The sequence below is a fragment of the Perca fluviatilis genome, chromosome 10, assembly GCF_010015445.1.
Source record: "Perca fluviatilis chromosome 10, GENO_Pfluv_1.0, whole genome shotgun sequence".
NCBI lineage: Eukaryota > Metazoa > Chordata > Actinopteri > Perciformes > Percidae > Perca > Perca fluviatilis.
Genome location: NC_053121.1, coordinates 39,317,756 through 39,332,656, shown reverse-complemented (window position 1 = coordinate 39,332,656; position 14,901 = coordinate 39,317,756). Strand labels below are relative to the sequence as shown.

At 45.3% G+C, this 14,901-nt stretch overlaps 1 protein-coding gene across 1 annotated transcript in view; it reads left to right on the top strand.

Moving 5' to 3' along the window:
- LOC120566854 (phospholipid-transporting ATPase ABCA1-like) overlaps nucleotides 1-14,901 on the top strand; it is a 101,758-nt gene that overhangs the window by 42,635 nt on the left and 44,222 nt on the right. Inside the window, 7 exon segments of the mRNA XM_039813516.1 lie at nucleotides 632-898; nucleotides 2,998-3,137; nucleotides 8,421-8,534; nucleotides 9,114-9,323; nucleotides 9,462-9,667; nucleotides 10,356-10,532; nucleotides 11,639-11,861. Coding sequence (XP_039669450.1) covers nucleotides 632-898; nucleotides 2,998-3,137; nucleotides 8,421-8,534; nucleotides 9,114-9,323; nucleotides 9,462-9,667; nucleotides 10,356-10,532; nucleotides 11,639-11,861 — 1,337 coding nt within the window.

Sequence of the window (14,901 nt, the reverse complement as noted above, 5' to 3'; positions counted from 1 at the left end):
ATCCCAGACCACACCAGCACACAAGGAACAGCAGACCACAAAATCAGCAGATCCAGAATCAGACACCACAACTGACCCAGATCCCAACACCACACACAGAAGGAACAGCCAGAATGGCCCCAGACCAGCATGGACCACAGGACCAGGACCACAGACCACACAGAATGATCCCAGAAGAAATAACTGAAATAGGACCAGGACCCAGAAGGAATGAAGGAGACCCAAAGAAATAATATGGAATGGAAGGACAAGGAATGAAAATAAATAAGGAATGGCCCAGTGGCCAGGAAATACAGTATGGAAGGAAATAAAGAATGGAATAATGGAGCCCAGAAATAATGGAAGTAGTGGCCCAGTGAATAAAATAGAAGGAAGAGCCCAGAAGGGAAGGAATATCTGGAATGGAATGAAAGAATGGGAATGGAATAATGGAAGAAGGAGTTCAGGAAGGAATAGCCCAGTGGAATAGGTGGAAGGGAATGGAATGAAGGGAATGGAAGGAAATGGAGCCCAGGAATGGAATGGAATAGCCCAGTGGAAGATGAACAGCTGTAGTACTAGTATCTAAAGTACTGTGTGTACTGTGTGTACAGCTGGCCGGTATGAACAGCAGTAGTACTAGTATCTAAAGTACTGTGTGTACTGTGTGTACAGCTGGCCGGTATGAACAGCTGGGTGGACCTGAGGAACGAGATCGTGTTCCTGACCCAGAACGCCACGTCCTCCCCCAGCGCCATGTACCAGGCCGTGTCCCGGATCGTGTGTGGTCACCCTGAGGGGGGGGGCCTGCAGATCAAGTCCCTCAACTGGTACGAGGACAGCAACTACAAGGCGCTGTTCGGTAACCACGGCAACAGCACCGAGGACGAGACCGCCGCGCTCTACGACAACTCCTCAAGTAAGTCCAGGCCCGTTAGGTTCTGAGTACAGGCCCGTTAGGTTCTGGTCCAGGCCGTGCAGTAGGCCGTTCGGTTCTGAGTCAGAGCGCGTGGGCGGCGGGCCGGCGCGGGCCCGGGCGGGGGGGGGGGGGGGGGGAGGGGGGGCGGGGCCCGTTAGGTTCTGAGTACAGGGCCGTTAGGTTCTGAGTCCAGGCCCGTTACAGGCCCGTTAGGTTCTGAGTACAGGGCCGTTAGGTTCTGAGTCCAGGCCCGTTAGGTTCTGGTCCAGGCCCGTTAGGTTCTGAGTACAGGCCCGTTAGGTTCTGAGTACAGGGCCGTTAGGTTCTGGTCCAGGCCGTTTCACGGCCCGTTAGGTTCTGAGTACAGGCCCGTTAGGTTTGAGTCCAGGCCGTACAGGCCCGTTAGTTCGTGAGTACAGGGTTGTGGTTCTGAGTCCACCGTTAGTCTCCAGGCCCGTTACGAGTACGCCGTTAGTTCGGCCAGGCCCTTACCTAGTCAGTCCAGGCCGTTACAGGCCCGTTAGGTTCTGAGTCCAGGCCCGTTACAGGCCCGTTAGGTTCTGGTCCAGGCCCGTTACAGGCCCGTTAGGTTCTGAGTCCAGCTCTAGACTTACCTGCGACTCCTCTCTCAGTTATTCTAGTTACTCTAGTTACTCTCGTTACTCAACTTACTCTAGTTACTGTAGTTACTTTAATTACTCTAGTTACTTTAGTTAAGTTACTTTAGTTACTCTAATTACTCTAGTTACTCTGGTTACTTTAGACCCTTTAGTTACTCTACTTACTCTAGTTACTCTGGTTACTCTAGTTACTCTAGTTACTCTACTTACTTTAGTCACTCTAGTTACTGTTTATACTAGAGAGGTTCTGGTCTAGACCTGTTTATACTAGAGAGGTTCTGGTCCGGACCTGTTTATACTAGAGAGGTTCTGGTCTAGACCTGTTTATACTAGAGAGGTTCTGGTCTAGACCTGTTTATACTAGAGAGGTTCTGGTCCGGACCTGTTCATATTAGAGAGGTTCTGGACCCAATTTGCCTTAAAATGCTGGTATAGAGTACTGGAGTTTATACACTGATCTGATGTTTCTGTGTGTGTGTGTGTGTGTGTGTGTGTGTGTCTCTGTGTGTGTGTGTGTGTGTGTGTGTGTGTGTGTGTGTGTGTGTGTGTGTGTGTGTGTGTGTGTGTGTGTGTGTGTGTGTGTGTGTGTGTGTGTGTGTGTGTGTGTGTGTGTGTATCTCTGTTTGTGTCTCTGTGTGTGTGTGTGTCTCTCTCTGTGTGTGTGTGTGTGTGTGTGTGTGTGTGTGTGTGTGTGTGTGTGTGTGTGTGTGTGTCTCTGTGTGTGTGTTGTGTGTGTGTGTCTGTGTGTGTGTGTGTGTGTGTGTCTCTGTGTGTGTGTGTCTCTGTGTGTGTGTGTGTGTGTGTGTGTGTGTGTGTGTTCTCTCTGTGTGTGTGTGTCTCTCTCTGTGTGTGTGTGTGTGTGTGTGTGTGTGTGTCTCTCTGTTTGTGTGTCTGTGTGTGTGTGTGTGTGTGTGTGTGTGTCTCTCTCTGTGTGTGTGTGTGTCTCTGTGTGTGTGTGTGTGTCTCTGTGTGTGTGTGTGTGTGTCTCTGTGTGTGTGTGTCTCTGTGTGTGTGTGTGTGTGTGTGTGTGTGTGTGTGTGTGTGTGTGTGTGTGTCTCTCTGTGTGTGTGTGTGTTCTCTCTTTGTGTGTGTGTGTCTCTGTGTGTGTGTGTGTGTGTGTGTGTGTCTCTGTGTGTGTGTGTGTGTCTGTGTGTGTGTGTGTGTGTGTGTCTCTGTGTGTGTGTGTGTGTGTGTGTGTGTGTGTGTGTCTCTGTGTGTGTGTGTGTGTGTGTGTGTGTGTGTGTGTGTCTGTGTGTGTGTGTCTCTCTGTGTGTGTGTGTGTGTGTGTGTGTGTGTGTGTGTGTGTGTTGTGTGTGTGTGTGTGTGTGTCTCTCTGTTTGTGTCTCTTGTGTGTGTGTCTCTGTGTGTGTGTGTGTCCTGTTGTGTGTGTGTGTGTGTGTGTGTGTGTGTGTGTGTGTGTGTGTGTGTGTGTGTGTGTGTGTGTGTGTGTGTGTCTCTCTGTTTGTGTCTCTGTGTCAGCTCCCTACTGTAACAGTCTGGTCCAGAACATGGACTCTAACCCGATGTCCAGGATGATCTGGCAGGCCCTGAAGCCTCTGCTGCTGGGGAAGATCCTGTACACGCCCCACACCCCCGCCACGCAGAGGGTCATCCACGAGGTATGACATCACTTCCTGTCTCCTCAGGGGGGGTATGACATCACTTCCTTGCGAGTGTTTTGATTCCCCCCCCCCGATCTTTTTCATGACCCTATCGAGTGGTTTTGGTGCCTAAACGTACGTAACTGTAGCTGTATCCCATCTAGCCTCAGCCGGAGCAGCTAGATGCTAGATCAGACCTTCTGTACGTGTTGGCGGCCAAATCCGGCCCCTCGTAGATTTAGATTCAGCCCGTAGATTAATTTGGGTTCACAAAAAATGCAAATCAGCCCACCTATTTTTTTTCTCTTTTTCAACGTTTTTGTCACATTTTTTCGACGATTTTGGAGCTTTCTGTGATGTTTTTGCCACTTTTTCTAGCATTTTTTGGCGCTTTTTTTTCTATGATGGCTACCAAACTTCTTTGCTGACTTTTTTAGGGTTTTATGTCGACTGTCAAATGTGAGTGAGAAGACTCTATTAGACCTGCAATCATAAGGTCAAAGATGTTTCACTTTTTAGATGAAATAAAAGCATGTTAATAAACTCTTATCAGTTCAATTTTTGAAGCACAAACGGACATTTGGAAAAACAGAAAAATGGGTTCAAATATCCAATTTTTTCCTGCCTTGACAAATTAAAAAAATGGATCTTTATTCAGAGGATCAGAAATTGAGAAAATTGCATCTGAGCTCCAATTATTCAATACTGCCACCATGGTATTCTCTCCCTCGTTCCCCCACTCAAAACCATCAGTTGCCCCTCTGACCCAAAGTCTATCAGTTTTTATTTATTTTTTGGTCCATATGCAGTTAATGACCTGCATGTTCCACCAAGTAGAGGGAGAGAATACCATGGTGGCAGTATTGAATAATTGGAGCTCAGATGCAATTTTGTAAATTTCTGATCCTCTGAATAAAAAACAGAAAATTGGAAAAACTGTTTAAAGATCAAATTCTTTTAATTTGTGAAGGTGGAAAAAATAAAAAAATAAATTGGATATATGAACCCATTTTTCTATTTTTCCAACAGTCCGTTTGTGCTTAGAGAATTGAACAGATGAGCGTTACACGGACCTAAACTCTACATCATGGGTCTCAAACTCGTGGCCCGGGGGCCAGTTGAGGGACGGGATGATATTTTGTGGCCCCCCCCCCCTACGAAGATCTGAAACGCACCTTTCTGCTGAGTCCTTGCGTGTGCCGCGCTTTTATTTATTTATTTATTTTATCTAGGGATGCACCGAATATTCGGCCACCGAAAATTTTCGGCCGAAAATGGCCCAAAAGGGCATTTTCGGTTTTCGGCTGAAATACCTTTATCACCGAAACAATACGGCCGAAAATGTTGTGATGACGTAAACAGAAACCGCGACCTGCACGTGTGTCAGTACCCGATCCGTTCCACCTGCAAAGCGTCTCCTAGGCAACGAGGTTGAGACGGACCACGGAGTGAAAACAATGAGAAGTGCTCTTAGAGTCTGTCAGCACACGTTTCACTGAGATCTGTTCGGATCCTCTGCACTTCATCCGACTGGACTTGATCCGCGTTATAAAGACCATTACTTGGATGCGGAAATAAAGCAGGGCGCACGAGAAATGATCCAGGTCGCCATGGAGACGGAGAACCCGCGTGGAGACGGAGACGGAGCGGCGCCCAGCGCAGGAGATCAGAGCGCAGAAAAAAAGACTGGTCTCTCTGCGCCAGATGAGGGGCATGCACCCTCGCTGTCTGATATGTTCAGGGAAATCCTGCAAGAAAGTGCCTCAAATAATAATAATAATAATAATAATAATAATAATAATAATAGGTAAGCTATTCTGTTCTTAGGCTACTGTATACTGTATGTGACTATCAGATTGTAGCCATATTTCTGCTAGATATTTTTTTAATTAAACTTTAATATTAATTTATACAATTGCAATGCCTTGATTTTAGTAAAGTTAGTACACAGTCATAGCCATAAATGCAATGGTACTAATAATTGGCTTAATTTCTTTCGGGGTTTCGGTTTCGGTTTTCGGTCTTGGTTTCCTCTTTTTTCGGTTTTCGGTTTCGGCCAAGAATTTTCATTTCGGTGCATCACTAATTTTATCACTTACGGGCTAATGTGCGTTTCAAAATCCACTAAGTAGGCAAGGAGAGGATTTAAAAGTTTAACAAGTATTTATTTAAGTAAAATCATAAGAGCATAAACGTGTACCCGGGTCCGAGTTGAGCAGGCACACAGGCTTCTCTCATCAGACTGAATTTTCTGGCTTATACATGAATTCATATATCAGTCTCTAAGAGCATTTTGATTTGTTTATTAAAAGTTGAGGAGTACCGTGGTTTAGACTTGGCCTCCCCTGGTTGGTGCACAGACTGGTCCCAGTCTTTTGGCACACGCCCTCCTCATCAGTTGTTAGGCTGACTTTAGCTATGCTGATGGTCAGAGAGAACAATGCGCCACTGTTGTCCGTCACAGGTTGAGAAGTAACTTACTTTCATGGTCAAACTGATATCAAACTGATATTAACTTCGTTGCTGCACTCTTGTTGCTCTCTGACCACCGTCATACAGTGCTGCTTTCTGCACGTACAACAGTATCCTTTTCTCATTTTGCCTGACTAAGCTGTCACAGTGCTCTTCCACTAAACACACTAAACACACAATACTATTCAACTATAATTTGTTTCCTCATAAAGCATAGCCAGCTACCATAGCTAGTCTCGTGACAGCTTCCTGCGGCGTTTGTTGCAGCGGTTGTCGAGCTAGCCAACCGCGAAGTACCTGGGGTAGTATCAACGTTAGTCACTTGGTTGAAACGTGTTCTGGCGTAACGGAAAATATGTCTTCACCCAGTTCCAGTCATGTCTCTGTCACTACCCAAAGTGAGTAGAGTGCAGGTAGCGCATGCTCAGATTTAAACGGTTTACGGTGTAACGTGTCTTACTGAAATTTGTTAAATCTGTAAAATAAACTTTTCTCTTAACATACAATAACAGAAGATGGAAACCATTTCAAAAACGTTTCAGCTATCTATTGGTTGCTAACGTTAGCTCAAAACGCCATTCAAGTGACAGCCTTTGTTGTGTCTGATTGCTAACTTGTAGCTAGCAGTCATTTCAAAAAGTTTTAGCTCTCTATGATTGTTTGATTGCTAACGTTAGCTAAAAACGCTGTTAGCATCTAGTAGGTTTCTTGATTGCTAACGTTAGCTAAAAACGCCGTTAGCATCTAGTAGGCTACTTGATTACTAACCATTGACATATATAAAAACGTTAGCTCAAAACGCCGTTAGCATTTTGTAGGCTACTTGATTACTAACCATTGACATATATAAAAACGTTAGCTCAAAACGCCGTTAGCATTTTGTAGGCTACTTGTCGCAAAGTGACGCATCCGCTACTCAAACTTGCCCTCTACTCACTTTGGGTAGTGACATTCTCTCTCAAAACGTGCCGTGAAGAGAGAGGTTGGCGACGAGCTCAGGCAATTTCTGTGAAAGTGGGAGACAGAATATTTAGTTATCGAGCACAGGGGCACCTCTACATGTCTCATAGGCACAGAGAAAGTTGAGGTGTATAAGGAATATAACATCAGACGTCATTACTCAACTAGACATGCTGAGGAGTATACAAAATACCAGCGAGATGAGCGAGAGAACCGGGTCGCCGAGCTTAAAAAATGTCTATTGAGCCAACAAGATTTATATAAGAACTTCTGTTGAATACGTGATGCGGCCCAGCCTGACCCACACTCTCCCTGGAGCGGCCCCCAGGTAAATTGAGTTTGAGACCCCTGGTCTACATGACCTCAGCCTCGGCGTTCTGTGTGACATCATGTAGTGTGGTGATGTCATGATGTGTTTAAATGTAGCTTATAGAGGTAGACCGATTAATCGGTTTCGCCGATTAATCGTCACCGATAGTTGATTGGTGGAACTATTGTTATCGGCAAAAATCCATACCTGTCATTCATTACACAGTACACGAGAGCTGGGAAGGGTCTGCTGGCATCATGCATTACAATAGCGCCCTCTAGAGGGTCTTTCTAGCCTTTACAGCTGATTTTCTATCCAGCCTGGAACTTGGGCCCTTTTTCGGGGTTGTTGAGCATTAAATCCAAACTGTTACATCCAAGATTTATCCACTTGATGTCCATAATTCATCACGTTTTTCGGTCATTTCTGCCGCTAACTCCGTGCTACCCATAGACAGTAGGTGCTACCGACAAGGGAATCTCCCATGATGCCTTTGTTTATGTTTTCAACCAATGGGAAGGCAGGTCCATCCAAGCGAGAACAGAGAGTATAGTGGGAAAGATGGATCCCTCCAGGTCAGAGATCGTCTGTTACCGTTCTAAACCGACAGTTTAACTCTTTTTATTTATTTATTACTTTTTGTTTCAGTTCGAATGAATGTCTTTTATTGACTTCAATATTTATATTTATTTCATGTAGCATGTTTTTATTTTTATAATAAATTTCAGCACTGTTTTACTTGGAGTGTCATGTTTGTTTTTATCCAGCATCAATTCTAAATACTATCGGTCGATTAATCGATCGGCAAATACGGCCCAACCTAGCTATCTGTATCAGTCGACCTCTAGTAGCTTACTCTATGCATCATGAGGTGTTTACGTGGCTGCCAATCCTAAATAATGAAGGAGTTGTTCCATGTTAGATGAACATATTCCATGTTGGTTCCAAGTGGAATGTGGAGTCTTTCTGTCACTGCAAACTAGGGGTGGTGGGAATAAATCGATACAGCGTAGTATCGCAATATTTTTCGTGGCAATACTGTATCGATACACAAACGCCAAGTATCGATCTTTTATGACATATGTGTTGGTCAGTCTGTCTGCTCGACAATCCCCATTTTGCCGCAATAAAATTGAAGTGAGATGAACAGACAGAGAAATTTATCTTTTTAGATAAAACGGAACAAAATTGTCCTTTGGGGACATCATTTGAAATTGGGAAAAATTTGAAGTTGGAAAAAAGGTAAATACATTGCAATATATCGCAGAATATTGCAATATGTTTAAAATCGCAATGCCATCGTATCGTGACATAGGTATCGTGATGATATCGTATCGTGACCCACCCCTACTGCACACCTGGAGTTTCCTCCACACGCAGCTTTGCGAGCGCTGTGAAGTGGCTGAACTCCCCGCGGTGCACAGAGCCAGCGTGGAACCGATGGTGGCGTGTGGTGAACAGGATGATCATCGTGTGCGTGTGGCATCGTGCAGGCAGCGCAGACCGCGTCCCCCACAGGAAGCTCCTGTTGTGTGTAACTGTGTCTGTGGTGCGTTCAGGTGAACCGGACCTTCCAGGAGCTCGGTGTGTTCAGGGACCTGGGCGGGATGTGGGAGGAGATGAGACCCAAAGTCTGGAAGTTCATGGAGAGCAGCGAGCAGATGGACCTGCTCGGGGAAATTATATTATATTATGTTATATATTATATTATGTTATGTTATATTATGTTGTTATATTATATTATACTATATTATATTATAGTATATTATGTTATCTCATATTATGTTATGTTATACTATATTATATTATGTTATGTTATATTATATTATATCATATTATATTATGTTATGTTATACTGTATTATATATATTATGTTATATTATATTATGTTATACTCTATTATATTATGTTATATTATATTATATCATATTATATTATGTTATGTTATACTGTATTATATATATATTATATCATATTATGTTATGTTATATTATATCATATTATGTTCTATTATATCATATATTGTTATATTATATCATATCATATTATGTTATATCATATTATATCATATTATGTTATATTGTTATTATGTTATATAATTCCATACCTTTTATCAGGGATGTTCACCTCCTCTTTATACCATGTTGTTGTCTGATAGTAAGTTAACTAAACTCTGTCTGCTCAGTGGTTGATGATGATGATGATAATTATTATGATGATGATGATGATGATGATGATGATGTTGTTTGGTTCAGACTCTGCTGAAGAACAACATCACCGCCAGCTTCTTCGGAGCTCAGCTGAGCGGCACCGACTGGACCGTGGCAGACGTCTCCCACTTCCTGTCCAAGCAGGCTCCGCCCCCCCGGGGGGGACCTGACTCCCAGGGGGGGCCTGTGACCTGGAGGGAGGTGTTCAACGAGACGGACCAGGCCATCATGAGCATCTCCCGCTTCATGGAGGTAGCACCTTTAACTTCTTTAACGCTGAACGTCTTAATATCCATCCATTACTGTCTGTTACCAGATCACATGATCATTTATCTGTCTGTCTGTGTGTGTGTCTGTGTGTGTGTGTGTGTGTCTGTCTGTGTGTGTCAGTGTGTAAACCTGGATAAACTGGAGCCTGTCTCCAGTGAGGAGATGCTGGTGAACCGGTCCATGGTTCTGCTGGAGGACAGGAAGTTCTGGGCGGGGATCGTGTTCCCGGACGTTGAGCCCAACGCCACCGAGCTGCCGGCCAAACTCCACTACAAGATCCGCATGGACATCGACAACGTGGAGAGGACCAATAAGATCAAAGACGCGTAAGCACACACACACACACACACACACACACACACACATACACACATACATACATACACATATATATATATATATATATATATATATATGACAAAGTGTTCCTGAAAGCTGTGTTTGTGTACAGTTTAGAGTTGAGGGTAATTTCCTTTCATCGCCAAACCCACCAGACTCCATGTAAATAATCAGGACTTTTAGCGTGTATAGAGCCAGCATATCTCCACCAGACTCCATGTAAATAATCAGGACTTTTAGCGTGTATAGAGCCAGCATATCTCCACCAGACTCCATGTAAATAATCAGGACTTTTAGCGTGTATAGAGCCAGCATATCTCCACCAGACTCCATGTAAATAATCAGGACTTTTAGCGTGTATAGAGCCAGCATATCTCCACCAGACTCCATGTAAATAATCAGGACTTTTAGCGTGTATAGAGCCAGCATATCTCCACATGTAAATGGGTGAATTAAGGGTTTATTTCAACCAAACCAGAGTGGTGATTGTTGGAACAGTGGAAAGATGAACCAAGACGGATTTTGGTAGTTTTATTTAGTTTCTGTCCACTATGAATGAAGTGTGTTTTACGATGATAAGAATAATGTTTATTTATATGGAGTCTGGCTCCATCAGAAAATGTTGTACTGTCCCTTTAAGTGTTCTGAAGGTGGCCCACTGTGTTGTCTCCCCAGGTACTGGGACCCCGGTCCCCGTGCCGACCCCTTTGAGGACATGCGGTACATCTGGGGAGGGTTCTCGTACCTGCAGGACGTTATCGAGCAAGGCATCATCAGAGCCATGACGGGCACCAAGGAGAAGACGGGCGTCTACATCCAGCAGATGCCCTATCCCTGCTACGTAGACGACATGTACGTTTCATCTGTTCAGACACTACTTTCAGCTGTTCATTTCTACCATTTATTCATTACTTTCAGCTAACTACCGGTTTATACGTCTGTGTTAGCTTGCTAACTAGTTCTAACACTCTAACACAATGTAGTATTGCTGATATTTTCTCAGAATATTTAAGAATAAGGGCAAAAACTAGAATATTATGTGCATGTAAATGTGGTTATTTTACTAACGTGTCTCCCCTGTTTTTCCCCTGTGTCTCACCTGCGTCCCCCCTGTGTTCCCCCTGTGTCCCCCTGTGTCTCCCCTGTGTTCCTCCTGTGTCTCCCCTGTTTTTCCCCTGTGTCCCCCCTGTGTCTCCCCTGTGTCACCCCTGTGTCCTCCTTGTGTTCCTCCTGTGTCACCCAATGGTTCCTCCTGTGTTCCTCCTGTGTCTCCCCTGTGTCCCCCTGTCTCCCCTGTGTTCCTCATGTGTCTCCCCTGTGTTCCTCCTGTGTCTCCCCTGTGTCTCCCCTGTGTCACCCCTGTGTTTCCCCTGTGTCCCCCCTGTGTCTCCCCTGTGTCTCCCCTGTGTCTCCCCTGTGTCACCCCTGTGTCCTCCCTGTGTTCCTCCTGTGTTCCTCCTGTGTCTCCCCTGTGTCCCCCCCTGTGTTCCTCCTGTGTCCCCCCTGTGTTCCTCCTGTGTCCCCCCTGTGTTCTTCCTGTGTCCCCCCCTGTGCTCCTCCTGTGTCCCCCCTGTGTTCCTCCTGTGTCCCCCCTGTGTCCCCCCTGTGTTCCTCCTGTGTTCCTCCCTGTGTCTCCCCTGTGTCACCCCTGTGTCTCCCCTGTGTTCCTCCTGTAACCTTCCTGTGTCCCTTCTATGTCATCCCTGTGTTCCTCCTGTGCATGTAAATGTGGTTATTTTCCTAACATGTCTCCTCTGTGTTCCTCCTGTGTCTCCCCTTTGTCTCCCCTGTGTCCTCCTTGTGTTCCTCCTGTGTCACCCAATGGTTCCTCCTGTGTTACTCCTGTGTCTCCCCTGTGTCTCCCCTGTGTCCCCCCTGTCTCCCCTGTGTTCCTCCTGTGTCCCCCCTGTGTTCCTCCTGTGTTCCTCCTGTGTTCCCCCTGTGTCCCACCCGTTCAGCTTCCTGCGGGTGATGAGCCGCTCCATGCCTCTCTTCATGACCCTGGCCTGGATGTACTCGGTGGCGATCATCCTGAAGAGCGTGGTGTACGAGAAGGAGGCGCGGCTGAAGGAGACCATGAGGATTATGGGATTGGACAACGGCATCCTGTGGTTCAGCTGGTTCATCAGCAGCCTGATTCCTCTGCTGGTCAGCGCCGGGCTGCTGGTGCTGCTGTTTAAGGTCATCACCAAATCATTTTCACTGTTATCAATCAGTCGTGTTGTTACAAACAGAAAGAGTTCCCTATATAACAGAGGTTCTCCTTTCTCCTTTCCCCATTTAAACAGTTTTTAAAGTCATGTACCCCCTAAAGTCTCTATAAAGAGGAACAATACAGCGATAGATTTACTAAACAGCCTTGTACCTGAAATATATTTAAATGCTGATGAAAAAATGCGACAAAAACTAAAAAAAAAAACACTAAAAGGAGGGTAACACTAGGGCGACAGAAGTGACAAAAAAATTCAAATAAGCGACAAACTTAAAAAAAAGACAGTAGAAAGAAGTAATGAAGAAAGGCAAGAACAGGTCAAAACAAACGACAAAACCTTCAAAAAAAGGTGACAAAAAGCAACAAACTTGGAGAAAAAAAAAGTACCCCTGAAACTCAGTTTCACTGAGGGCCACACTGGAAAACGAGAATCGCATCAAGGGCCAGACATGTATAGTTTGACATGCTTTTATTTCATCGAAAAAGTCAAAAATCTTTGACTCAATTATTGCATATCTCCTATAGTCTTCTCTCTTACAGCTTGGTCCAGATAAAGCTCTGAAAAAGTCAGCAAAAAGTTCCAAAACCATCCTAGAGTTTACCAAATCAAGCAAAAACAATGACTACATTTACAAGCTGTCAATATTCGGGTTATGGTCGGGTTAAGGTCACTATTCGGGTTTCTGAAACATTCGGAATAACCCGTTTACATGCGTGAGCAGAGAGAGTTACTCCTACATGGAATCTGTAATCAAATGGCGATATCCGGCGCGATAGCGTACACGGTTAGCGTCTGGACGTAGCCTACGGACAACCTTAAGACGCAATAACTTCTCGGTCACCTTCTTATAAATCTCACTATCTCGGTACTTTCTGCCGTCAATAAAAGACATTATATTCATGGTTTTCACCACACTGATGAAGAAACTGGTTTCCTCCTCGCTCCAAAAGTGTGGTGCTGTGCTGCATCTCGCCATGTTTACCTCTACTTACTGTTTACTTCCGGTATACTGCGCGCAGGTTTTCTGCATTGACACATATATATAACTATATTATTATAGTATATAATTATTATTATAACTATGTTTTCTGGCGCATACAAGAAGTTCCTCTACTCAGAAGACCAAGACTCCTTGCGAATAGAACATGCGCAGAACACAAATCAATGTTCCTTTTGATGGGGATATGCCGATACGCGTTTACATGACCAAACTTTCGGGTTAGAAAAGGGGTAACCCAGGTAGCATATTCGGGTTAGAAAAGGGGTAACCCAGGTAGCATATTCGGGTTAGAAAAGGGGTAACCCAGGTAGCATATTCGGGTTAGAAAAGGGGTAACCCAGGTAGCATATTCGGGTTAGTAAAGGGGTAACCCAGGTAGCATATTCGGGTTAGTAAAGGGGTAACCCAGGTAGCATATTCGGGTTAGAAAAGGGGTAACCCAGGTAGCATATTCAGGTTAGTAAAGGGGTAACCCAGGTAGCATATTCGGGTTAGTAAAGGGGTAACCCAGGTAGCATATTCTGGTTAGAAAAGGGTAACCCAGGTAGCATATTTGGGTTAGTAAAGGGTAAACCCAGGTAGCATATTCAGGTTAGAAAAGGGTAACCCAGGTAGCATATTCAGGTTAGAAAAGGGTAACGCAGGTAGCATATTTGGGTTAGAAAAGGTAACCCAGGTAGCATATTCAGGTTAGAAAAGGGGTAACCCAGGTAGCATATTCGGGTTAGAAAGGGGTAACCCAGGTAGCATATTCAGGTTAGTAAAGGGTAACCCAGGTAGCATATTCGGGTTAGAAAAGGGGTAACCCAGGTAGCATATTCGGGTTAGAAAAGGGGTAACCCAGGTAGCATATTCAGGTTAGAAAAGGGGTAACCCAGGTAGCATATTCGGGTTAGAAAAGGGGTAACCCAGGTAGCATATTCGGGTTAGTAAAGGGGTAACCCAGGTAGCATATTCAGGTTAGAAAAGGGGTAACCCAGGTAGCATATTTGGGTTAGTAAAGGGGTAACCCAGGTAGCATATTCAGGTTAGTAAAGGGGTAACCCAGGTAGCATATTCAGGTTAGAAAAGGGGTAACCCAGGTAGCATATTCGGGTTAGTAAAGGGGTAACCCAGGTAGCATATTCAGGTTAGAAAAGGGGTAACCCAGGTAGCATATTCGGGTTTTTAAAAACCGGAATATGAGCATATTCGGGTTTTTGCCGGTGTTTACATGGCCGTGCGCGACCGGGTTATTGCTAATATTCCGGTTTTGAACGGGTTATTGGCTGCATGTAAACGTAGTCAGTGATTACATTTTCTCAGTAGGCTACCCACAGCTGACTCACAACAACCTCTTTCTCAGCCTGAATATCAAACTCTCTGCTTCTGTAGGAATTTCTGAGTCTCAAAGTCGGCAAATTTGCCAAATTCTACTTTGAGTGTCACGTAATTGCAAGTTGAAAAACGGTTTCCCATGTTTTTTGTTTTGGCGCACAACTAGGTGGGCCAAAATAAATTGTGAACCTAGATTGATATGCGGGCCGGATCAGAATGTGCGAGGGGCCAGATTTGGCCCGCGGGCCTTGGGTTTGACCCATGTGCCCTAGAGGGACACGTACCCCCTTCAGTCCTCCAGAGGACCCCTAGGGGGACACGTACCCCCTGCAGTCCTCCAGAGTACCCCTAGGGGGACACGTACCCCCTGCAGTCCTCCAGAGGACCCCTAGGGGGACACGTACCCCCTGCAGTCCTCCAGAGTACCCCTAGGGGGACCGTGCCCCTGCAGTCCTCCAGAGTACCCCTTAGGGAGACACGTGACCCCTGCAGTCCTCCAGAGTACCCCTAGGGGGACACGTACCCCCTGCAGTCCTCCAGAGTACCCCTAGGGAGACACGTACCCCCTGCAGTCCTCCAGAGTACCCCTAGGGGGACACGTACCCCCTGCAGTCCTCCAGAGTACCCCTAGGGGGACACGTAACCCCATTTGAACACTGCTCTATAGCAGGGGTCTTCAACGTTTTTTTTA